The sequence below is a fragment of the Leucopleurus acutus genome (genome assembly GCF_964270905.1).
Source record: "Leucopleurus acutus genome assembly, chromosome: 1".
Taxonomy (NCBI): Eukaryota; Metazoa; Chordata; class Mammalia; order Artiodactyla; family Delphinidae; genus Leucopleurus; species Leucopleurus acutus.
Window position 1 is genome coordinate 42389769 of NC_139142.1, and position 26324 is coordinate 42416092.

General features: G+C 37.7%; 1 protein-coding gene and 1 long non-coding RNA gene across 3 annotated transcripts in view; one reads left to right on the forward strand and one right to left on the reverse strand.

The window, feature by feature from the left end:
- The window catches only part of ARID4A (AT-rich interaction domain 4A), a 58577-nt gene extending 49190 nt beyond the window's left edge, over window positions 1–9387 (reverse strand). Inside the window, exons 1-5 of one of the 2 annotated variants that reach the window (XM_082839262.1) lie at window positions 9340–9387; window positions 8198–8254; window positions 6057–6167; window positions 3929–3994; window positions 2823–2913 (exon numbers count right to left, since the gene is read on the reverse strand). In XM_082839262.1, coding sequence (XP_082695388.1) covers window positions 2823–2913; window positions 3929–3994; window positions 6057–6167; window positions 8198–8203 — 274 coding nt within the window. In that variant the 5' untranslated portion in view covers window positions 8204–8254; window positions 9340–9387. Of the gene's footprint in view, window positions 1–2822; window positions 2914–3928; window positions 3995–6056; window positions 6298–8197; window positions 8255–9339 lie in introns of those variants that run through there. The other variant, XM_082839261.1, reaches the window with a different exon arrangement.
- Window positions 9388–9934: 547 nt separating this feature from the next.
- Window positions 9935–26270, forward strand: LOC309963715. The gene is made up of 5 exons (XR_014326306.1): window positions 9935–10181; window positions 11144–11196; window positions 20672–20734; window positions 21040–21822; window positions 24332–26270. It is a non-coding gene; the product is annotated as an uncharacterized lncRNA (long non-coding RNA).
- Window positions 26271–26324: the final 54 nt, after the last annotated feature.

Here is a 26324-nt window from a genome sequence, read left to right on the forward strand (position 1 = left end):
AAGGGGAAATATTTCAAAGTCTCAAAAAACATAAAAATCCATGAACTGGTGCTATTTGTTGTTCAACACTGGAGGGCAAGGTATTATTAGATTTTTTTTAATTGAGTTATATTAGATCCATAATCTTTTTCAAAATTGATCATTCAGCTATAATATGAAAAATTAATACCTATATTATATAAGGAGTTAATAACAGTTTCTCAGATAATTTTTGATCACTGATAATTATAACTCCTATTTAATCCAAATCAGCAGTATGGTATCCCCTTGTTTCATTTTTAAGAGCCTGACATAATTTCAAGTTCTTTTAAAATCAAAAAACATCAAGACCATTAACAATACTTTGAATACTTTCTGATTCTACCTATATAACACTTTGCTAGGAATTAGAAATCAAGAAAAAATCCAGAAAAGAGCAATTAGGTAGTCACTCAATTAAAGAAAATTATAGAAAGTTCGTCACCTGTGAGAGATCACACATTTTATTTTGCCATCTTTTAATAAGGATCATTCTTTATGTGGCCTACATCCTTCAATACCTAAACATTCTTTATAGCAGAGTGCTATAAAGAGAATAAAAGAATATACTTAATTCTCTTAATACTTAAGAGAATAGTGCCTCTTAATACTTAATACTCTTAATACTTAAGAGAATAGTGCCTCTTAACATCTTAAAATTTTTTGGTCACTGTCTCTCATTACACAGATGCAAAAATTTTAAGTATTTTGGATTCTTCTCCCCTAATTGGTCTCTGTTTCTACAAATGTGGTCTGTTTTTCTAAGTGTGTACTAACTGCATTAGATTCAGCCAATGTGCTTATAAAAAAGATTCTTGGGTTGCCATCCCAGACCTACTAAATTAGAGAGATTTGGGGTCCTCAAATCCTTTTTTTTCAAATGAGCACCAAGTGATTATGTACACTAATGCTTAATAAATGAACCATATGCAATTAAGATTCTAAGCTCTTTGAGAACAAGAATTATACAACTTCTTCTGTTATTGTCTATCAAAGAAAATCACCACAGAGAATGCTAAGTAGCAACTAGTTTTCATCAATACTAAAGTGCCATTCAGGTAAAGGACAGAGATTGCTATTCATAAATGAAGGATTATTCTGGGGTGCAGAAAATCCAAAATGTGAAAACCTGAAAAGTATTGCTGCTGCAGAAGTGTAAGCATTACATCAGGAAAACTTCACAAGTATTGTGAATGTAACCTTGATATTGGGCACCAAACAGGATGCATGTTAGTATTCAAACATGCATCATATTATTTCCCATGACTCTGCACACATCAACTCCTGTAATTTTTACCACTGCTTTGTTTAATATAGCAAAATTGTATCCACTTAAAATCTAACAGTTAATTTTAAGCTTAGTTTTTAAATCTCTAACAACTATCAACAGTCACAATTAAGCCTCCTAAAAATATATAGTTCAGGGCTTCCCTGGTGGCACAGTGGTTGAGAGTCCACCTGCCGATGCAGGGGACAGGGGTTCGTGCCCCGGTCTGGGAAGATCCCACATGCTGCGGAGTGGCTGGGCCCGTAAGCCATGGCCGCTGAGCCTGCGCGTCCGGAGCCTGTGCTCCGCAACGGGAGAGACCACAACAGTGAGAGGCCCGCGTACCGCAAAAAAAAAAAAAAAAAAAAAAATATATATATATGTATATGTATAGTTCAGAATAATAGCACTATTGTGAACCAACACCAACTTGTAGGAGGTCTAAGAATAAAAATGGTTAGAAAATATTAGGTACATACAGCACATTGCTACTACTAATAGAAGCCACAGAGTAAGACACAGGAAGTACAATTTTCAACCAAAGCGTGTTCTTCACAGCTTTGAGCATCAACTACAGATGAATGATGTTTACCCAAAGCAACAAATCAAGTAAACTAAAAATAAACCTAAAGGGTCATTTCTTTACCTTCTGCAAGGAAACCACAACACTATAATTATATCTTGTTATACCAAGACATAAATGTAAAAACCAAATAATGCTACAGATGTTCAGTGTAAAGCCAACGATTGGATGTTATCCACAGGACTGTGTAGTCTGAAAGTAATGAGAGGAGACTTGGAAATCTTAAGTATTGCTATTCTCATCAACATAATGACAGCAACAATATAGGTACTACATTTAGGTTTTCATTTACATGCACTGTGACACTTGTTGCTACTCACTACAGTAAAGTTTTTTAAAGCCAGTATAAGCTTATGCATGAAATGTTAAGAATGAATTCACATTAGCAGCATATATATCTTTCGTGAAAGGTGTTACTAAGAGAGTCCTGACTGCACTGAAAATCAAAAATTAAGCTATGATCACCTAGGCTTGAATCTACTCTGGCCCAAATTTTTTTAGTCTGTAAATTCTGTGGTAATATCTATAGCACCCTTATATAGAATAGGCAGCAATACAATAAAAGACTGCAACTATGCAATTTTAATTGTAATTCCAGAAAAAGTTTAAAAGTCTGATGACTTACAATACTAAGTTGTATTGACTTTTCTAACGGAAGAAAAATAACCATATAATTTAACTTTCTTAAAGGGAAATATCAAGATAACCTAAAAAAGAAGTACATTCTTGGATGAAATAGCCATAAGTGGCCAAGTTACTATAAAGAGATAATAGGGTTTTTTTTTTTTTACCATCAGGGTGTCATTAAAATTGTAGCTGTCTATATCAAGTAAATTGACAGGAAAGAATACATATTTCTCTGCCAAGGTAATGATTCAATGATTTTACAAAACAGAGAGATAGATATGAAACCCACAAATTAAATCCTCTATATTAAATTACCTAACTACCTACCCACAGTATACCAACTAGCATCTGTCAACTTGCTGATAACAGCTTCCTGAAAGGATCCATCAGATGTCCTTGTTTCAACAATGGCTCCAACCTAAAACAAAAAATCGAAATTTCATCACCAAATTTAAACAAACAAACCAAATCACTCGTACCAACTATATGACCTGGGTTAAAAAAATATATCTATTTATGGTAATTATACCTTACATTGGCTTAGATCTTTATCATTTATAGTGTTCATACATTTACCATGCAATTCAAGTCTCAAAATGCTTAGGCTTAAGTAAGATAGCTATTATTACCCCTATTTTACGTGTTGGAAATTGTGGTTTAGGAAGAGAGAATAATTTGCAAAGAGTCCAGGATGAGAACCCAGTCTTTTAAGTCTCATTTCAGAGCTTTTTTTTACTACATGATACTGCCTTCAAGAAAATTGTGGAATGTAAGAACCAAAACACCATAGGACAGCAAAAACAGCTTCAATTTTCTTTCATGTAAATATTGAATATTGGATTCAGCATTTGTATTTAAGGGACCTTTTAGATAAAGGTTCACCTGGAGAGAGAGGGATGGACCAGTTGACCTTCTTTCAGCTTCCAGACCTTTGTATATCAGATATTAACCGAAGTGGTACTCTGACATAATGAAGATTTATAACATAAATGGCCAGAAATGGATGGAAAACATAATGTAGGTATTCATTAAATTGAACTATTAAGTCAACATAGTTTACTTGGTAAGTTAGAAAAACAGAAGATTCAGACTTATGATACTGGTATATTACACTTATCAAGCTAAACACCTGTGGCAACAATATGAAAAACAAAATGTAGTATTCAGTCCAAGAATTCAAAACAAAAGGTAGCTGAAACTCATGTCCACATATATTAAATTATCCTTCTGTAAGATGTTTAACATTCTTTAACTAAGGATACAGCCATTGTAATATTGTAATTTATACTAACTCTACAACACCTTATTTGTAATTTTGTTTTCTGATTAACATTTTTTAACATTTTAAAAGTGTATCTACAAATATAAAATCCAATAAATCACTGTATGAATTTACGATTCATTTCAGATTGTAAACTGTACAAAATACGTACTCTTAAAGGACCCTTTACTTGGTCATCTTGCACCAATTGTGTAGTATTATCCTGTTTCAGGAGTACCTAAAAAACATTTTTGCACAATAGTTTGCATGTTACTTTTAAAACAGTACATTTATGGTAATACTGTAACAAAAATGTCTTTATACTTTCTTAGCATCCTGGGGTTACCTCTGGTATAATACTTATTCCATTGTATTTACGTTTATTGTCTCTCTCACTAACTGTGAGCTCCTTGAGGGCTGGAGTCCTCCTCACTATATCTCCAGCAGTTAGCAAGTGTCAATACATATTACAGGCACTTAATAAATGTTGAATTGACTATAGAAGGTTTATAATCTGTAGTGATTATTGTGATTATTGTAAAACCTTAAAATTGCCTTCATTGCTTTTTATCAACTAGTCATAAAGGTTCCGTCGCCAAGTATATTTAAAAAAAAACAGCATCAAACTTTATTGCCTACATGCAAGGTAAACAAATTAAAACCAGAAGTCTTCTGGTCCTTTATAAAGTAAACCTAAATAATAATCTGATATGCAATTCAGTCACAAATAAGTGCTCCCTTCTACTACAGATCCTCCCACATATATAATGTAACCTGCTCTATTAAGAGAGAGGGAGAATGGGAGAGGGAGACAGAAAGGAAGCATGTACCCAAATAAGGGGAAACTTCAAATTCTAGGTAATTTATGTATAAGACCTCCCCAGACAATCACTGTATTGATTTTAAATTAAATAAATTGATCTACAAAGAGCCACAATACTAACAAAAAGTTAAAATTCTCAAAGAATTCCAAGTAAATATTTAGTAAGGAAATCCTGTATAGCTGACATAGTAAAAAGGCTATATGAAACAAGGAAGAAATGAATGTCAAATGATATCCTAAGAATACTCGAAGAAAAGTTTCACCAGCAGATGGAAATTTAAACAGAAAGTTTATAATAATCATAGATAAATCTATTTGTCTACCACACAAATCACACTCCTCTAGTTTAATGGTTCTCAAACTTCAACATGCATCAGAAACACTTGAAGGGCTTGTTATAACACAATCATAGGACCCCATCCTCAGCGTTTCTGACTCAGTTTGTCTGGGGTGGGGGCCTGAGAATTTGCATTTTAAACCAGTTCTCAGGTGAGACTGATGCTGCTGGTCCTGGGTCCACTGTTCACTTATTCATTCAACACATTCTGAGCGCCCCCTGTTTATAAGGCACTGCTCTAGGTATTGTGAACAGAACAAGGCAAACATTTCCTCCTTCCAGGGTGCTTAATTTTTGTAGGAAAGGATCACATATGTAAGTGAAAAGCAAACTGCAAAACTGAAAGTACAGAATGATCCAATGATAATAATAACATCAACACTGTTACTGAAAGGCACAGCACAAAATTTGGTAGAACACATAAAGGCTCTTTGGAGTAATATCACAGAGGACCTCCATGAACTTCATTATACAGTTCCACAATGTTAAAAAGTTTATAAGCATGGATTACCTTTGTAGTCTAAGTAACTAAGATTATTAAAAGCATTTATATAGAAAAATTACTAGGAGTAAACACAAAATGATAATAGTAGGATTTCTGAGGTCAACTATGGCTTTTAATCCTTCAGTACTTTTCTGTACTTCCAAATATTGTACAGCAATCAATAACTTTTTTTCTGGTCACAAAAGCATCTTAAAATTATCTTAGGATAAAATTCTTAAGCCATTTTTATCGCTGTCTTGAAATGATAATTCCCACTGTTTTGTTTTTAGTAATCTATTGTTTTTTCTAATCACTTGAAATCATCGCTACCCGAATAATATGAAAGGAGAGAAAATAGATTATAGCCTAAGTAAGCATGCTACCGCAAACAGGAAAGATCCAAATGATGGGAAGTATCATGAGTATGGTATTTCATGGAAGCACTTGGAATAATTTCTCATCTTGAGTTCTTTATTTCCCAATTCTTAATGTGCTTTTCCTATAGTTTTGTATATAACAGTGCTTTCACATAGTAATGATTCACGAAGTGAAGTAATAGTTCAGTAAATAAAATGTTGATTTGTAGTCTCCGAATTCCATCCCTAACTCTCTTCAATCGAGTTAATAAAGCTGTTCCATTAAAAAAAAAAAATTACCTTAACTTTTACCAGCCTTTTCACAGTCTTAATTTTTGCCTCACAGAAGGCACCTCGGTACTTGGCACTGACATCAGTTCCCACTGTCAGGTAGGCAGGCTCATCCGCCGCCTGATGAAAGGAACATACAATATGAATGTCACTACTATTTTCCCCTACTCCAACCCCAAGTCCCATCAAAAGGTTCTGTATTTCAAGTAATAAGAACATTAACATTATTTGCTTATTAGTATCATTGATAATTTGAAAAATATCCCTAAAGCAAACACTTTATTAGCAATCCTTTACTTTATAAACTATATCGCGAAAACATAAAACAATTTAAATTGTAACTAGAAAGTATCAGTAGGAAATATAATGTTTTTTCATTCAGATACAAAATGATTCAACAATTTTATAATATATTTAAGAAATGAAAAAATTTAAAAATCCAGAAAAGGTATATTTGTTTTAAGTGTCTCATAAAACTTTAAGTTAGTCAGTTATGGCCTCCTGAAATTTTGTTTTCAAATTAAAAGAAACATTGCTATTAAAATTAACACTAACAAATACATAATTAAATGTGCTTTGTTTTGTTTTGTTTGCGGTACGCGGGCCTCTCACTGTTCGGGCCTCTCACTGTTCTGGCCTCTCCCGTTGCGGAGCACAGGCTCTGGACACGCAGGCCCAGTGGCCATGGCTCACAGGCCCAGCCGCTCCGCGGCATGTGGGATCTTCTCCCAGACCAGGGCACGAACCCGCGTCCCCTGCATTGGCAGGCAGACTCTCAACCACTGCACCACCAGGGAAGCCCAAATGTTTATTAATATAGCTACATAAAGGCAACTGTTTTTTGGATACATAATAACTGTACAGATAATAAATGAAGCCAACCTTTTTGATAAGGAGAGCATTATTTAGAAAAATCATTGGCTAAAAGCTGCATTTTAAAGCTTTAAATCTAAATTAACTGATGAATGCAGAGATGTGAACTGAGGGTAGCTGTACCTAGTTTATCAATATTAATCTTCTTGGTATATTTTAAAAAAAAAAGTTTCACAAAGAAATACCTACTTTTAGCAAATGTCCGTGATCAGAATGATACATGGAAAGATGTGAGAAATTTCACTCCACCATTCATTTTAATCTTGACAGTAACAGAATGACTGCTATCTCAATCTGTCATTTTAAGAATATTTTCCAAAAGTTAAGTGTATTCATAAAAGCTCAACTCAACAATGCTAAGTGCAAAGGTGACAGTGTACACTTTAGAGAAATACTTTCAAGTAGAAAATGATTTTTCATTAAGTTTTCCCAACTAACATTAAAGAAGGTACACTGTCATTTCAAGGAGATAAGAAAGCAAGAGGAAGTTTGGGAAAATCCTGTATTTCAGAGCTTAATACACTGAAAGAGTAAATGAGTAAGGAATCAAGTTTAAAGTTAGTGCATTTACGAATAACGCAAATTGAAAAGAAATACTTTTTGCAAATAAATATCTGACCTGAAACATTCAATGCCACAGAACTGCAGGATGTTATACCTTCCTTTCCCTTTAAACATCACATACGATGTTTGCAATATTTGTTGTCTTCAGAAGAATTTTTTTTAGGTTGGATATACATTTAAAATATTTACTGAACTAAAATTAAGTATTATTAGTTATAATAATAATATATAATAATACTTAGTTTTAGTTCACCTTCAAATATTTTACCCACAAAATTTCACTTTATCCCCAGAAGAAATGGTATCTCCCTTACACAATCCACACATTCCTTCCTTAGAAAATCGCATTGGCACTGGAGAAAAAAAAAAAAAAAATCAAAAAATCCCCCAAAGAACCAAAGCAGGACAAAAGCTTTACTTCTGCAAAGGTCGCTGCCAACACAGGAAGTGTTTAAAAATACTAGCCCAATGGACAACAATGGAAAGGCTGCAGCAGCCTTTCCAAAGTGCTAACTGCTTCGGAGAGGGGCCCAACTGACCGCATTTAGACACAATGATCATCTCTCACCCATTCAACACGTCCTCATTTTCAGAAAGCGCTGCTCAGCAGACGAATCAATTTTGAGTAGCAAAAAAATGACATTCCATAGCACTGGCCTCACGACAGTCAGTGTCCAGGGCACGAGGTTCCGAGCAGCGTCGACTCTACTTACCTTCATTTTCACTGGTGATCTGTGGGGTTCCAGCTCAACGAGCTATCTTCTCCGTCGCTGGAACCAAGGGGAGGGGAAAGACAGGCACAGAATCAGTCAACGAGGGGAGCGACCCGGGGAAAGAAAGTAAACAAACGCCAGCGGGGAGGGGCAGAACCCTCAACAGGGAAGGGATAAGATCCCCTCCGAGGGCAGCCAGGACGCAGGAGCCGAGGGGGTGGCAAGAACCCCACGGGCGCCAAAGGGCAGTGGGTTCCGCCGCGGAGTTCGCCAGCGGCCCACCGCGCCCCCGCCTCGCTTGCCACTTTGACCCGGAATGCTCAACTCAGAGCCCCAGGACGGGTCGCTCTAGAGAAGGGCAGGGCGCCGTTTGGGCTTCCCCGGGCCCCCCACAGGCGCGGTCGCCGAGCTCAACCGCCCCCCGGATACCCCGACTTCGGCCCGCGCCCCGCCTCCGCCGATCGGCCCCCTCCGCCCGCCCCGGGCCCGCGGTGGCGGCAGCGGAGTGTCACGGCGCCATTGCTCTCCTTCCTTTCCTCTGCACCATATCAGAAAGGAGAAGCACTTCTTCACCCGAAGGGGCAGGGGCCGTGGCCTTCAGCCCCGAGGCGCGCGAGGGAGGGAAGACCCGCGAGGGGAAGAAGGCTGGGGGGGGCGGAGAGAAGGAGGGGAGGTGGCCCGGACAGGGTGTGGGAGGGGAGGGGAGCCGCACAGCGGCAGCCGCCGCCTCCTCCCCGCGCCCGCCTCAACTTTTTGTACAATCCAGAGCAGTACCAGCCCCCAGTCCCTCGGGTCCAACCACGGACTCCACGGGAGAGGACGCACTGGGGAGTTGGGGGCCGGCTGCCCCAAGCAGCCCGCTCCTCGCCTCGCGGAAGCAAACTTAGCGGCGCGGCCAGCCCACAGCCATTTTCCCGGGGAACCCGGGGAAGCGGCCGACGAGGCAGCTGCGGCGGCTGTTCCCGCAGTTGCTGCCGCTGCTCCACGACTTGCCCCTTCCCCTGCGCTCGCCGCCCCGCTTGCCAAGCATCCCCCTCCCCACCTCCAAAGCTTCCAACTGCACCGGGACCCCGGGCAGCAGCACCAGCTGCTAGTGCCGCTTCTTCCATTCAGTATCCTCCGCTTCTCTTCTCCCCACCTACCAACTGCCGGTGAAGTGCGCGCTGTCAGCCCCCGAGTCCTCCGCCCCACTGACCCCCGTGGGCCCCAGTCCGGGCAGCACCACTCCCGGCCGCGGAGGCAGTTCCTGCGCCCCGTTCCCCACTCGCCCGATTTACTGCCACAATCCACCAAATAACAAGCTGTTGAGCAGACTCGCTTCTACACGAACTCCTATTGGCTGCTCATGACGCCGAAGAGTTTCGGATTGGAGCTCGCTACCTGCCGTCCTCATTGGATGTAGCTCTGAAACTTCACGGATTGGTGCGAAAAACAGCAGGTAGGACATCTGCCACTTATGATTGGCTGCCTCCGAAGACTAACGTTACTGGAGAATCAGGTATTGAGTAAGCAAGTCCTGAAAAATGATTGGTAAAGACGACTCCGGATGTACTTAACTGAGCACTGATTGGTCAATTGAGGGGTCAGGAAGAGCAGTTCGGCACGAGGATTGGCGGTGGGGTGTCCCATGGAAACCGAACCCGGAGCTGTGGCCAGGACTTGCACGGGGGCGGGGCAGGGTCTTTCCAAAGCGCCTGCGCTGAACCAGTTTCTCGGCGCCATTTTGTCTGGGCAGCGGTGGCTGCAGGTCTACCGTATTTTATGTTTCTGGCGAGACGAGAGCGGAATCTTTATCCCGTGGATTCATTTAACTGCGGCAACCATCCACCGTTCCCTCCAGGACAGCACCTAGTGAAGATCGGAAGAGTAGCGATCTGTCAGAAAGGTCAGTTGGAAGCGGTAGTTGTCCGGTGGACTGGGGGATGGCGCAGCTCTAGCGGCACCGGCACCGGAAGTGAGGGGGCCGCTCGGCAGCCATAGCTGAGTAAGTTCTCCCTACGGCTGGGTGGGGAGCTGGGGGCGGGCTGAGAGGGGGCGAGGCTTCTCTCGCGGCCCTAGAGAAAGAGGCGGAGGGGACGTGCACGTCTCTTTTCTCCGGGCTGATCCTTTGGACTCCTCTCGGGGGTGTGAGAGATGTTCGGGATGCCGCTCCTCTCAGAGCAGTGCTTCCTCCCTTTGGAAGTGGATTTCGGCAGCTTGTCACGTTCTGCGACCAAGGCCACCGGCTGTGTGCTCCTCCTTAGTTAAGACAGGGAGGGCAGGGTTCTGAGGCAAACCGGTCCTGCGTGGGGAGGGGTTTCCGCGTGCTGGTCACGCGTTTAAGCAGTGAGGAAAATGAAGGAAACGCTGGGCTTGGGGTGCTGAGGAATTCCCTAGCTAGCACAGACGCTGCCGCTCTGGCCTTAGACAAGTAGCTGTGCCACGCTGCACGAGGCTTAGGCTGCTTTTTGAAAGGAGCGAGCAGTGGTTTTGCAGGGACGGGACACACCTTAGATAAAAATACAAGGGCCTCCCCGATAGGATTTTGTTCAGGGTAGCCATTGATCTCGTTCCATTAGCACGATCTTGTGTTCTGTTAAAGAAAACAAAACCACATTTGAAATGGTGGAAATAGAGTATTGATTGGCAAGTTGTTTTAAAGAATGAAATAATTAAAAAAATGTAAAATATCGACGGTAATCCATGTTGACTAAACTTACTCGTTAAGAGGACATGTTAACTAAGGCTGCATCGATTTTTCATTCGTAACAGTGATTTTTTCAGAATTGTTAAGAAAATGAAATGCATGTTAGTATTTCTGCTGAGTGACCTAGTCACACTGATCTGAATAGCTGCTTAAAATTATCCTCATAATACTTCTGTTTTGAACCCTATTGCTGTATTGGTGGGGCTCCAGACTAGAAAATGATCGAGTGATTTAATGATTTGTTGGGGTTTTTTTGGCAGTTGGCCTGAAGAAAAGGACAGTTAAGTGACAAACATCCGGAAGTATTACTGAGGTGAGTTCTAATGTCTGTAAAAATCTTTAGAATTAGGGAGACCAGTAAGTAGAGCCATAAATAGCAAGATGGAAGAATGGTAGTTGAAAAGTCTTTGTTTGGTCAAGGGTTCAAATGAGTCTGTGATTAGCTTCCTGATATGATACTTTAGAATGAAGTCTCAAAATTAGGACATACTTAAGAATTTGTTTACCCATTCATGCTAGTCCCATTTCTAGATTTTTAAGTACTTAATATTTTTATCAAGGAATAATGTGGACATTTTCATGATTTTTTACTCAATATTTAAAAATTTGGCATGTAGAAAAGATATTTCAGTAAGAGTTTAGAAGTTAAGCAATTTTTTTTCTTAAGGAAATTATAGGACATGTAAATACTACTTAACTTCCTGGGTCGGAGCGGGTGGGTAATCACCTATAATTCCACTACCTGACTTAAAACGGTTATTATCTGATCCAAATAATGTACGTCAGTGGGCATTTGGAAATTACCAAAAGGCAAAAGAAGAAAACAAAATCTCTTGTATCACCACCACCAAAAGGTGATTGCAGTTTGTACTGTACCTATGTGTTATTCAGAGGGGTTTCTCTTTCGCTGGTTTTGTTTTACAAAATAGAGATCATTCTAGTCATGCTCATTTTGTCACTCAGGTTTTTTTCCTTTTTGGAAAATATTGGGAACATGCTGCACGTTTTTCATGGCTGCATAGTGTCCTGTAGGATAGATGTACTGTATTTTATGTAACCAGATCTCTTAATTTTTATAATGGCAGTAATATGTCTGAATATCCTTGTGCATGTTTTACAAAAGATTTTCTCTGAGAACTGACATCTATGCCTAAAATTTCTAGGCATCTTGATATTCCCTCACATGCCTGATTATTTCTCTAGAATAAATTTCTGTAAGTGGAAATACAAGGCCAGAGAGATTATACCATGCTTCATCAGAAAGCTTTTGCTCTTTTTTTGTTATCCTTTTTCCTTTTATTACTCTCCTCCCCCCCAATCCCCATTTTAAAAATTTAATTTAGCTTTATTTTTGAGCTTTTTCTCCTGGGTCTCTGTTTATTCAGGTAAAATTATCAGTCTTTCAAGTCACACATATAGTAAAATAAACTTGAGAATTTTTTGGACCTTAAGAGTAATTTCTTAAAATTAATTTATTTTTTGCTCTAGAATAGTTAGGCGTTTGTACAGTGAAACATTTTGCTATGCAGAAGTGACACTTAGAGGAAACTAAAAACATTGTTTTTTATGGTAGAGTTAGTTGAGTTTAACTATTGTTTCCTTGTAGCCTGGCTTAAAGTTTTCCATCTTTCTGTGCATTCTCAAGGTGCTTTTGTACTGTCATAGGACCCTTTACATGCCTCTCTCATCACATTTACTTTGCATTTGTTTGGCTCTTCCCGAGTTTGAGACTTTACTCCCAGAGGGTAGCAATTGCTGTTTTAATCACTCTTATGTTTCCTTACCTGATACATGGTATGTGCTCTGTCACTGTTTCTTATGAATCGTTATGTACTTTCATATACAAAATATGTGAAGTAAGCTAACTTATGTTTTCTTTAACAGCAGTTCTCTTCTGAAAATTCATGATATTCCACAAATGGTGTCTTAACTTTGAAATTTTTTTTAATGTTCCAAATACTTGATTTAATACTGAGTTGATTTCTTTCTTTTTTTTTTTGAAGGGAGCAAACTTTTTTTTTTTTATTTTGGCTGCATTGGGTCTTCGTTGCTGCACGCAGGCTTTCTAGTTGCGGCGAGCAGGGGCCACTCTTCATTGCAGTGCGCGGGCTTCTCATTGCGGTGGCTTCTCTTGTTGCGGAGCGTGGGCTCTAGGCTCAAGGGCTTCAGTAGTGGTAGCACGAGGGCTCCAGAGCACAGGCTCAGTAGTTGTGGAACACGGGCTCAGTTGCTTCACAGCGTGTGGGATCCCCTCAGACCAGGGATTGAACCCGTGTCCCCTGCCTTGGCAGGCAGACTCTTCAACAACTGCTCCACCAGGGAAGTCCCAGAACTGACTTGATTTCTAATTGCTAATAATAATGTAGGTTTAGAGAACTCATTGAGAATAGTTATTCTTGACTTTTTTCCTCAATTCTTTTTTTTTTTTAAAGATTTTATGATACCTTAGCGGAAGGCAACTATAGATGAATATTAATTGAACACTCAAATCATCTCTTAGGAATAAATGAATGAAAATTAATTTTGATAAAATTGATTTTTGTAACCTATTTTAATGAGCCCAAACTAGTAGAATAATGTTTCTACAAAATCAAAATGGTCAAATTTTTAATAATGTTTTTATGAAAAACTATTTTGAAAGCAGAATGTTTTATTTATTTGGTCAAGAATTCAAATGAGGGCATGAAATTAGCTTCCCATCATGGTATCTTAGACTGAAATCTCAAAATTAGAACATTCCTATGAATTTTTTTTTTACCCATTCATATGGTTCCCATTTCTGGATTTTTAATCACAGAACACTGTGAACATTTTCATGATTTTTTTTTTTCTTTAACCCATGGTAAAATACTTGACATATAAAGATCTCATCAGGAAAAGTGTTTAGAAGTGAAGCAAAACAGTCTGTTCTGAGTGTGTGGGCTATATAACATACTCAAAACTTTAAAAAGTCTTTGTCTTCTAGCCTCGCTTTGTGGAATAATGAAGGAAAGTGTTCCAGTTTTTAAATGACTTGGATCTGCTCTCTGTTGAAATTGTAATTCTGGTATGCAGTTTTACTTAACTATTCTTTAGTAATCGAGATTGGCCATGTTGCCTTTACATGTATATCTCTTTTTAAAAATGATAGAATTTGTTCCACTGTACAGTTATTCCTGTAACTGTCTGTGTATGTTGAAAAGCAGACAGATTGTTGTGTTGAATGTAGCTGCTTTCCTAATGGTTTTGTTATTTTTTGGAAAGTTACTAAATTTGCTTATTTGCAACCAAAGCAACCTTTGTAATCTCTGTATGGTCTTTTGCCCTAGTAGATGTCACTGCTTATTTTATGGCCACATGGAGTCATAGATAACTGGTTTTCCTTCATATATAATGCAAACAAGAGCATTATTTTAGGATTTGGTAGATTACCTAGTGGCATTCCTACTAGGATCTGTCCTCAGAAGCTTACTGTCAATAAAAAGAAAACCATAATTAAACATGTGGGTGTTAATATAGTTATTTCAAAAGATTCCATCAATTTAGATTGGTTTAACTTTTTAAAGATTTAAATCATGGCACATGAGAAAAATAGATTTGTCAAAGTTCAGTGTACAATTGGATCTAATTGTTTTAAAAAACAAATTGTTTTATAATACAGAACAGAAAGAAATTTTTTTAGCCATCATTGAAGGCTTTTCAAGGTTAATGATATGTAATATGTAAAATTAGAAGAAAGGAAGTCATTCTAAGTGGATGTAGCTTGTGAGCAAGGATGCAGTTATTTGGGTTGGCCAAAAAGTTTGTTTGGTTAGTGAATACATTATTCAATAAAATTCTTGGTGAAAATGAAAAATGTGTCTTTTATAGTTACTTAAAACTGAAGGAACTTCTTGGCCAACCCAATATATAAGAAAAGCTATGTTTGGGACAGTAAGTGAACCAGTTTGGAGAGGATGACTGATTAAAGATTACATTGGGAAAGTTGTGTGAAGCCAGCTTGTCGAGGTTTCTAGAATTAGCTGCACATCAGAATTATGTAGAGTGCTTGTCTTTTATAGGTTTGGGAACTTCCAGAGGGCCTTGAAAGGTGGGATATGAGCAGAAAATGAAGGTTATTTTTTGTTTTGTTTTCAAATTTTACAAATCAAAATGGAATTAAACAAACAAACAAAAACTTACTTCTAATCCCACCCTACCATTGGATTTTTAAAATTTTCTTTTTCCTTGTCTGTATGCATATTCTTTCTTTAGACTCAGAGAAATTTTTATTTTTCTTTGTTACTTAACGTTGTAATAGGCATTCAATGTGACTGCATGGTCTCCACAGTAATTTTTTTTAATTTATTTATTTATTTTTGGCTGCATTCGGTCTTCATTGCTGTACGTGGGCTCTCTAGTTGCGGCGAGCGGGGGCTACTCAGTGTTGTGGTGCACGGGCTTCTCATTGCAGTGGCTTTTCTTATTGCGGAGCATGGGCTCTAGGCACGTGGGCTTCAGTAGTTGTGGCTCGCGGGCTCTAGAGCGCAGGCTCCGCAGTTGTGGCGCACGGGCTTAGTTGTTCCACGGCATGTGGGATCTTCCCAGCCCAGAGCTTGAACCCATGTTCCCTGCATCGGCAGGCGGATTCTTAACCACTGCGCCACCAGGGAAGTCCTCAACAGTAATTTTAATGTCTGAAAATATTCCATCAAACTCTGTTATCTCTGACTTTATTTTCCTATTGCTGGACCATTTAGGTTTCTTTTAGTTCTTAAATATTGTGCTGTAATTATCATCTATGTACATACAGTATTTTCTGTTTTTTTGCACTGTTCTTTTAGGATTGATTTAAAAGGTCATTGTATGAACATTTTTATGACTCTTTGAAATGTTGCCATGTTGTTTTCCAAAAGAGTTATAATTTACACTACCTTCCCTGTGAGTTTAGTTACCAACATTGGGTAGCCTGTAATTATAACTTTTGCTAAGTTACTAGGTACAAAATATTTTGAGCTCTCTTTTTCTCTGTAATATTTTTGTGAAGTGGGACCTCTTTCCATAATTTCAGTTACTGATTCTTAGTAGTAGACAAGTTGTCTATTCAAGACTTTTGTCCATTTATATATTAGAGTTTTGATATTCCTTAATTTTTTGAGCTTATTATATAATATTTAGTAGTAATTTGCTACAGGTATTTTTCCATAAAGACTTCCCTTTTGATTTTCATTATTTGTGTTGAGGGTTTTTGAATAGACAAAATGTATTCCTGAACGATTACTTGGAAATAGTGTCCAGTATGACTGAAGAAGTGACACAGGAATTGGAGGTGGGGAGACAATTAAGATACTCTTGTAGTGATGTCAGCATGAGGTGAAACTAGAGTGAGTAGGGCCTGGAGGGAGGGTAAGGAAGGATAGGTGAGCAAGAGACTGTGAGAAAAAAAGAGTTGATAGCATTTGATTTCTAATTGATTATAGAGGTAAAAAGAAAGAAAACTCAAGATTTTAAAAAATGGGAAATAGATTGTGCCATTAATCAGTTTGGAAAGTCAGGAAAGGCTACTGGTTGGTAAGGAAAGTGAAATCAGTTTTAAACATGCTAGTTAGAGCTTGAAATGTCCAGTAAGCATCTGTTCTTACTTTTGTGAAAATGCCTATAAGGTCCCTAATTGGATTAAGGCATATGCTGGACTGTATACTGTTTTCTGTATTCCAACTTTTGTGGCTGCGTGGCGTGGCATGTGGGATCTTAGTTCCCCGACCAGGGCTCGAACCCAGGCCCTTGGCAGTGAAAGCGTGGAGTACTAACCACTGGACTGCCAGGGAATTCCTTGTATTCTGACTTTTAATTCTATTCTTCCATTAGACTTTTTGGGGCTTTTATTATTTCTGGTTTTAACTTGAAAAGTTAAAGTGGATTATTAAGTAAAATAAACGCAGGAAAACCAGATGATTCCTGAACTAAGTTAAAGAAAGGTTAGTTTTTCATTCTTTTTTTCTTCCAGTTTTATTGAGGTATTAACATATAGTAGTGTATAAGTTTGTGTACCGCGTAGTGATTTGACTTAACATCATGAAATGATGACTACAGTTTAGTGAATATCCAGGGAATTATTCAGGGATAGCAAAGAAGATACTTCAGCTTTAGAATGTGTGGGTGTGGCCAGGCTTTTTGTGGGGATGGGTGGTTTAGGGCAGATTTAATCTCTGCCTCATCTGTAAAATAGGGATAGTAATAGAACTGACCTGGTTAGGATTAGTATTAAATGAATTAATATACGTAAAGTGCTTAGAATGATTCCAGATATTATGTGGTGTTGTTAGTATGTATCGTGCTGTTTCATAATGTCTGTCATTCAAGAGTTTTAAAGAAATGTTATATTTATATACAGAAATAAAGCACCTAGACTCTTTGCCTCTCCCTTCCTGAAGGTCATATTGACCTCTCTCCAAACTTATTTCATACTTCTTCTCTTCAGGTATTATTTGCTGCAGTCACACTAAAACTATCATGGCTCCACCACACAAGCTCTGTATTTTCCCAGTTCTTTGTTTTTATTCATATTTTTCCCACCATCTGGATCGTTGCCCTATTGCCACATATTCAAAAGCTGCTTTTTAAGTGATGCTTTCCTTGATACCTCTGCAACTATAGGTAATCTGTCCGTATGAATTTCATATATTTCCTTTTATGTGATTTCTACCACTTTCTGTATTGCATTTTAGCTTTTTGTCCACTAATATGTCTTTCACTAAGTTATGACATCTTACAAAGAACTGCACCTTATTCACTTTTGTAGGTTTAGAACCTGTCACAGGCCTTGGCACTTAGTACGCACTCATTTGTGGAGTGACAGTTTATAAAAGGTATAGCAAGCTAAAAGGTGACATTTAATGGACAAATGCATGCCAGTGAAAATGTGCTTTGTCAGTTTTTGTACAAGAGGAACATCTTGCCTGATGAGTTGCTTAAAATGAGAGATCGCTTGAGGTTTAGGAATTGGGTCAGATTCCAGAATGTGTAGTGGGGGTAGATCACTCTGGGGACTATCCACAGGTCAGGAATTTTCATTAGAATGATTTCCTATTGTTTTATAAAGGCTAGTATGTCTAATTAACCACCAGAGGGATTTTTCTTCTGACAGCTGATTTTTCACGGATCTGCCAGCCCACCAATCTTCTCATCCTCAGTGGTCCAAATTTGTGAAAAGTTGGGCCAGTACTAAGGGTACATCTGCCAATAACAGAATCTACAAACCACGTGGCTCGATTGGTTATTGAACCCATAATCTCACTCTGTACATACATTTTTCTTTTCACAATACCGTAATGCCTCTAGGCATGAAAATAGGAGTAGGCTGAAAATAGGAACTGGGTGAGACATTTCATGAGGACACTTACTTGATATTTAGTTACTGTAAGATTGACGGGGTCTATGCCTCTAGATTTAGAAGAAATGGAAATGTTGGGAAATGGGGAGATAAGTTAAAAAATCAGGCTCATAGTAGGCATTTTTAGAGCTAAAGCAGCAGTTATGTACTCTTAGCTCGAAAATGCTCAGAATTTTTACAATAGTTCAATGGGATGTTGATTTCAGTAAGTATCCTACTGTAGAAACACTGGATTTGAAGACCAGGTGTTCTGTGTTCTGATCATAAGCGTGTTCTCATTGGTTGGGATACATTACTCTACATGAGTGTTTGCTTTTAAAGTGTAAGGGACATGGGGCTAGGTATTTACAGCTCTTAATACTTAACGGTTCTAATCCAGCACCATATTTTTCTAATAAGAATTCCTAGGCATATTTCTAATATTTATGTATCCCTGAAAGGTTAAATGATACTTCTGAAAATCAGAAGTATCAGACACTGACTTGATAATTTTAGCACTTAAGGAAGTTGCTGCTATTATCAAATTGACAGAAGCTTTAATGTCCTTACCTACCTCACTGTTTTATATAACAAGTGTTCTAGTAAAACAGATATTTGAAATAATAGCTAAGAAGGTCGTGGATTAATTTCTTTATAGTGAAGTTTCTATTCTGTGTATGTGTGTGTATTGCTCATACACACCACAGATGAAAGTACAGTGCCCTCCAGTATTTTGTCCTGTAGTTCACTTTTTTATAAAATCTGTTGTGACCCACGAATTGATTTTATGACTTACTGTGGGTCTGAACCTGCTTTTGAGGGGTAGGCAAATGGACTAGATAACAGTGCTTTACATTTGTTTGGTAGTTTTTAACATTCACTGGGCACTTTGATATACTGCTGTACCCTTAAGTGTGATAGCTTAAAAGTGAAGATACAAACTAACTGTTAACTGAAAATGCTTCTAGTTGTTTCAACAACAGTTCAATTGGGGCTGGGGGTGGCAGCTGGAAGGAGTCACGGGGGAGGGATTCTTTTTTCCTTAGTATGTTTGCTAGTGTGTTATTGACTCTGCTAATCCTAACAGCCCATTTAAGGGTGTATATTTATATTTGTATTTATTTGTAGTTAGGATACTGTATTTATACTCAGATCCTTCGGCAAACGTAGACCAAAGATTTTCCCCAAGTAGGTTCTCTCAAACGAAACCAGAAATCTTTGTTTTGTTTTGAATCTTTGTGTTTCTTAGTTTTTATATAGTCACAAAACTCCTTTCAGTGTTTGTATAATTTTGGTGGCTTAGATCTTGGTCTGACAGGGTAGGGAGAGGGATTCTCACATGAAGTACCATAACAAAAAAAAAGCCATCTTCCTGTTTCTTATTCCTCTATGTATCATGTGATATACTGTCTTTTTAAGGCCTTTAAATTGCCAAGGGAAGCTTGGTAACCAAGGCAAGTTTTTGCTGTTTTCTTCTCAAATTTGTAGTTCTGCATTTTATTACACAGTCACGAAGAACTTAGTCTGTTACCAGTAAATACTTAAGCCGCAAGACTTGCTTCTCCATCCTGCCAAGTACTTCCTGTTTTGTCAGATTTCCATGTAGGGAAAAGAATGGATTTAGAGTAGACAAGCTTGAGTTTCATGTTTAAAGCATCTCTTCTGAAATTCTTTTTGGAAGCTGTCCAAATATCTAGATTGAGGGATGGGGGTGGCACGTCATGTCTTCACATGAAGTCATCTGTCAGAAAGTTTCATTTGGCTTCATATCATGAAAGCCAGGGTTGCCGACAAGGAAGGAAAAACTTAGTTGTCAGAAATAATTACTAATGTATGACTTGCCAACATTGGTGGCTTGCCTTTTAGACTTTCCCTGTCAAACGTGTTTCAGTTTGTGAATGAATCATTGTATTGCCTCTGAAGGAAGTGTTGTTATCTGTGTTCACTTCTAGTAGACCTTTCCTCTAGAAATATGTAAGAACTGCATTCAGCCACATTTACTCCATTTTCAGTAGGGACAGGTGAAAGGTCAAATGGTGATTAGAATAGAAATGGGCTGCCTTGTGAATATTGAATATCTTTGGGGGAAAGTTTGCAGTAAAATGATGTTACTCTTTTGTTAGTAAAATAGTGAGTAAATACAACATTTATCTAAACAATGAATTATCTGTCACTTATTTTTATCCTATGAAATGAACTTCGAATTAGGTATTAGTAGAACGTGTCAGTAGAAGATACTTTCAGTGTAAACCTGAATCCCTTGATATTGCTGGTAAGGGAATCTTGTGTTAAGGTTCTTTTGCAGTGGCAGAACTGAGCCCTTAATATAAAATTTTCTTTGGCCATATTGACCTGGCCTGTCTTAAGTCGGAGCTATTTTTCTCTCTCTTGACCTGTCAGTAAAATATAAAAGATGCTTTTTAATCTCTGAATTCATATGCATTTTCTTCTTTATCAGCTCCCTGGCTCTTTGTCCACCCTCATGTTGGAAATGGTGAGAGAACTGATGCTGAATCATAAGGTATTAGAAACCATCTTTTATAAAGTTTCTATCAGATACTTCTCTTTTTATCATCTAGTTATGTGCTCCTATTTCTGAGACATGTATTTCTTTAAAAATCCAATGGAAAAAAGTTTTCCCAAGTACCCATCATGCCCTACAGCTTCATCCTCCGTTTTGCTATATATCAGAAATCTCTTTTCTTGAAACCCTTTAATAACCATTCTGTTGCTGTATTCTCATTTTAATAAGCTGTGTCCAAATCAGTGATTCTCAAATTTTAGTGTATTCATAAGCATTACATCAGTTGTTTGTTCAAAATACAGATTCCTGGGCCTCGCTTCAGATCTGGTGAATTCAAATCCATGGAGAATTCTTATGCGGGTGGTCTCTGAACAAGATGGAGAAACAGTTATCAACTTACGGGCACGCCCATCTAAATTCTGTTCTTCATATTCTTATATGGATTAGTTTTTTTTAGTTTGTTTCAACTGTTGACATCTCAGATTTTTTCCTATTATTGTCATCCTTAGTTTTTCATCCAGTTCACTGAATTGGAGAGCTAATGCACCAGATATCCAGGGAACTGTCCAAAATTCCTTGTCAGGATTTATCTCCTCCCCTGCTCCCCCCTTCTCAGAGTACACATTTATGGTCAGTATATACATACAGGCTATGTATACTTAATAATACATGAACATGTATTTCTTTTTTTTTAATGGATATGAAATATTTTTTTTTTAATTTTATTATTTCGGTTGTGCCGGGTCTTAGTTGCGGCCAGCAGGCCCCTTAGTTGTGGCATGTGAACTCTTAGTTGCAGCATGCATGTGGGATCTAGTTCCTTGACCAGGGATCAAACCCACATCCCCTGCATTGAAAGGCAGATTCTTAACCACTGTGCCACCAGGGAAGTCCCCATGTATTTCTAATATACTTTCCTAGTGATTTTTAAATGTGTCTGTTTTTCCCACTGGGGAAAGAATTGCATATCATTTTTTTTTAATCTTTCCTGGCAGTATGATCCATTTTAGACATCTAAATTTTTGCATTGAATCTTTACTATCACTTGGTTGCTGCTGACTCTTAAACCAATCGGTCTACTAAAGGTAGGTTATCATCTTTATATGTCAGATTCTACCATATTATATCTTGAAGCCTATTGGCTTTTCCTAAAAAATTTAAAAGTTTTAATAAATCCTATATGGATCATATAGTTCAACTTATTTAAATGACTTTTTCCTAAAATTCCACTTCATGGTTCCACATAGTAAAAATCAAAATCAAATTCCAAATCATACACTTCAAACACAGACTCAAGGTGTGTGAGTACCCTTGCTCTTCAACATCTTTATAATTACACTAGCATTTACTCTTTGAAAGAATTAATATTTATTGGCTGGAAGGATATACATAATATGGTGATTACCTCTTGCAGGGTTAGGATGGTTAAAGAAGGAACATTAGTTTTATTTGTAATATGAATTATCTGAGTCTTTTGCCCATTTTTAAATATTGGGTTGTTGAATTTTGAGAGTTCTTTATACATTCTGGACAAATATCCTTTGTCACATATGTGATTTGCAAATATTTTGTCTAGAGTTTTTTTCCATTCTCTTAAAGGAGAGCAGAAGCTTTTAATTTTGGTGAAATTCACTGTCAGTTTTTTTCATTTATGTATCATGCTTTTGGTGTAGTATCTGAGAGCTCTTTTTTAAACCAGGGTCACAAAGGTTTTCTGTTTTCATCCAGAAGTTTTAGACTTTGAGGTACATTATTTTTTTGGGTTTTTTTTTGGCGGTACGCGGGCCTCTCACTGTTGTGGCCTCTCCCGTTGCGGAGCACAGGCTCTGCGCAGGCTCAGCGGCCATGGCTCACGGGCCCAGCTGCTCCGCGGCATGTAGGATCTTTCTGGACCAGGGCACGAACCCGTGTCCCCTGCATCGGCAGGCAGACTCTCAACCACTGCGCCACCAGGGAAGCCCTGAGGTACATTTTGACTTATCACTTTGAGTTAATTTTTGTATATGGTACAAGGTATGGTTTGGTGTTTGGTGTCCAGTTGTTCAAGCACCATTTGTGGAAAAACACTATCTTTGTGCATTGATTTGCCTTTGCACCTTTGTCAATTAACCATATATTTCTATTTCTAGACTCTATTCTTTTCCATTAATAATATTACATTAATTTTATAGTAAGTCTTGAAATCAGATGGCATAGGCCTTGTAACTTTTTCTCTTTTGAAATTGTTTTGGCTATTCTAGTTTCTTTTCCCAAATAAATTTTAGAAATAGCTTGATTTCTTTCCACAAACACACCCCTCCCCCCCCCAAAAAAAAACCCTCTTGCAAATTTGATTGGGTTTTACATTGAATCTATAAATCAGTTTAAGGAGAACTGACAATACTGAGTCTTCTGATCAGTTTGTTTATATAGTTCACTTTCTCACCAACATTTTATAATTTTCAACACAAAATCTTGTACAAATTTAAATTTATATCTAAGTATTCCTGTTTTTGATGTCATTTTAAAAGTGGTACATAATCCTCATTTTATAGACGAGGGAATAAGTAACTTGCCCAAGGTGACACAATTATTAAGTGACAAAGCCAGTATGAAACCTACGTTAGCTTATAAACCACTATCCTGGTTTTAATTATGATGCTGGTTTTCTTATTCTGAAATTGTGGTTACAATGGTGACAGAGAAGCAGCCCCAACTTTTTTTAACAAGAAAAATCCCATTATCATGATGGTATAAAAGAATTGATTCCCCCAAAGTTTGTTGCCTGAGCTTAGGTTTTCCAGATCTGTTCAAATCGTTTTAAACCACGTTTGTCTTAATTTAGAAGCCTCTGACCAATACAGTAGTGAACCAGTGTTTTTAAATATATTGAATATCTCACCCTGTAGTTAACTAGTATGAGTTATTTTAGTTTTAAAAATACATACCTTTAGCATTTGATTACATACTGTGTGCTCACCAGTAGAGATACAAAGATGATTTCTTGAACAACTCCCAAGGGAGGGTGGGGGAGGAGGAATACATTTATATAATTATAGTAAATTTTACTATAGTAAACACTGTAATAGATATATACACATGGTCAATGGTGGAACAAAAGCTTCTACTTGATTGGGGTTAAGAGTAGGCTGCACTCTTATTTCATATTTCGGAGTTCCTTTTAAAAAAAAATAGTTTGAAAACTATTAAGAGGGAAACGTGTAAAGGGCTTTGAGAGGGAGAAATCTGTCAGTCATTTCAGAAGGCTTGCTTTTGTAGGTGGTGGGAGTCCTTCAGAAAGACCAGTTAAGAGATAGCCTAGGCACAGTAAATACAATATGGATGTGGTAGAGCACAGGAAAGTAAAAGGTTCCGCCTGGGTTTCATTTCCAAGGTGAGGAACAGCATTAGAATTGTTTTACATTAAGACTTCATTTTTTTCATTTGTGGATTTCTTCTGATTTCTTAGTAGCATTTTGATAGATTTTTTTTAACGAGATATTAATTTGTAACCTTAATTTGCTTTTCAAATCTTAATTTGAAGAGTATTTTAATGTTTCAATCAGTTAAACATATTGAGGACCTACAACTTTATTTTTCTCATTTATTTTTCAGGTTCCTTTGAGAATGATAGAAATGAAAGCAAAGGGATAGTCTTATCAGATAAGTGCTTTTTTATCTGAATGTATTCGGTTTCTTCCATAAGATGGCTTTAGTAGTGCTTAGTTGTCTTTAACTTCATTTGAAACAATTTTGTTAGATTGTATTGTGATAGCTGTCATATCAGCGTACTTTTTTAAAAAAAGCATCAAAATTGGTGAATTTTTGTGTAGCCATTTTAATATTGAAGATGGAAGGAAAAAAACAGCATATTATGCTTTATTCAAGAAAGGTTAAAACACAACTGAAAAGGCAAAACATTCGTGCAGTGTATGGAAAAGGTGCCGTGACTGAACGTGTCAAAAGTGGTTTGCAAAGTTTTGTGGTAGAGATTTCTGACTGGACGATGCTCCATGGTCGGGGAGACCAGTTCAAGTTGATAGCAGTCAGATCGAGACATAAATTTCAGAACAATCAACGTTATACCACACAGGAGATAAGCCGACACACTCAAAATCTCCAAATCAGGTGTTGAAAACCATTCGCACCAGCTTGGTTATGTTAATCGCTTTGATGTTTGGGTTCCACGTTAAGCGAAAGAAACCTTGACCATATTTCTGCACTGCGATTCTCTACTTACGTAACGAAAACATTCCGTTTTTAAAAACAAATTGTGATGGGCAATGAAAATTGGATACTGTACAATAATGTGGAATAGAAGAGATGTTATGGAAGAATCCGAACAAACTTCTTTGGCCAACCCAATATTATTTGTAATCTCTAAACCAAAACTTTATTCTTTAAAACGTTTGTAATTTTCTTTCCTAGGTACCAGTATCGAGGTTTACAGTAATAAGGTATTCAGTCTTTGCTGAAAATAAATTTGTTATCTTGTCAAAGTAAAATGTGCCAGCCATTTTTTCCCCCCAGAGGCTAATCATGCCTCAGTGGTGCAGTTACGAAGTCCCCCTACAGCTGAACCTAGATTATTTATTAATCCTTTATATAGTTTTATGAAAATCAATTGCTTTTCTTTTCTAATAGCTGAGAAGCTTAGTTTTAGATTTATCTGATATATGTTTTTGAGGTGGCTTAGCTGCTCAGATTTAAGTTTCTTGAGAACCATTGTCTTTTTTTAAAGAGGATTATTAGCTATTCCAATGTGAATTTAAGAACAGAGGTACTCACAGTACAATGAAAATAGAAGATTCATGTGCCATTCATACTTTGGAAGTTGGAAAAGTATAGAATGGTCAGACTGGCTTAGGGATACTCAACTTATTATCCATCCAGCTTAAGTTGTTTAGGTGTCTGCCCAAGGCCACTGGTGTCATTCTGAGTTAAATATACGGGTTGTAAGATGTAGCAGGTAATTTTACATAAAAGCAGCCATGGTAATGAGATACTGCTCTTGAGTTGTTTGTATAGTAGTTAAGTATTCTGGTATAATGATTTGCTGTTTAAACTATACAGATGCTCAAAAGTCTGGCAACACCCTGCTGCTAATAAACTCAGTGACCTCAGGAAAGCATGACAGTTGAATGGAGTGATACTGGCATGAGGCCAATAAAGGGTGTGTGTACGCATGGCACGCTTGGCCTGAGTTCAGACTGTTTCTTCCAATACTCATTTTTCCACTCAGTATCAGTTCTGTTTCCACATGCATTCTAATTTATTTTTAAGCATAAAATGTGGGTATTTTTATTTCAACTTTACAGATCAAGAAATTCTTTTAAGTGACAGGATAGGGGCTTTCTGAATCCTTAAATCCACTCCTCAAAGTAAAAAAAAATAAAATTCTAAAGATTAACAGTGTCTGATGACCGACAATCATCTCACTAAATACAAAATTGGGCAGTGGCATCAATTGCCTACAAAGTTGGTAGGTACTTTTTACACAACAGCCCAGCAGGATATGATCTTTAGGTTATAGATGAGTGAAGAAATGGAGTTTTGAATTAATCTGATTCCAGAGCAAGGAATTTTACAACAGGCATAAAGCAGCATC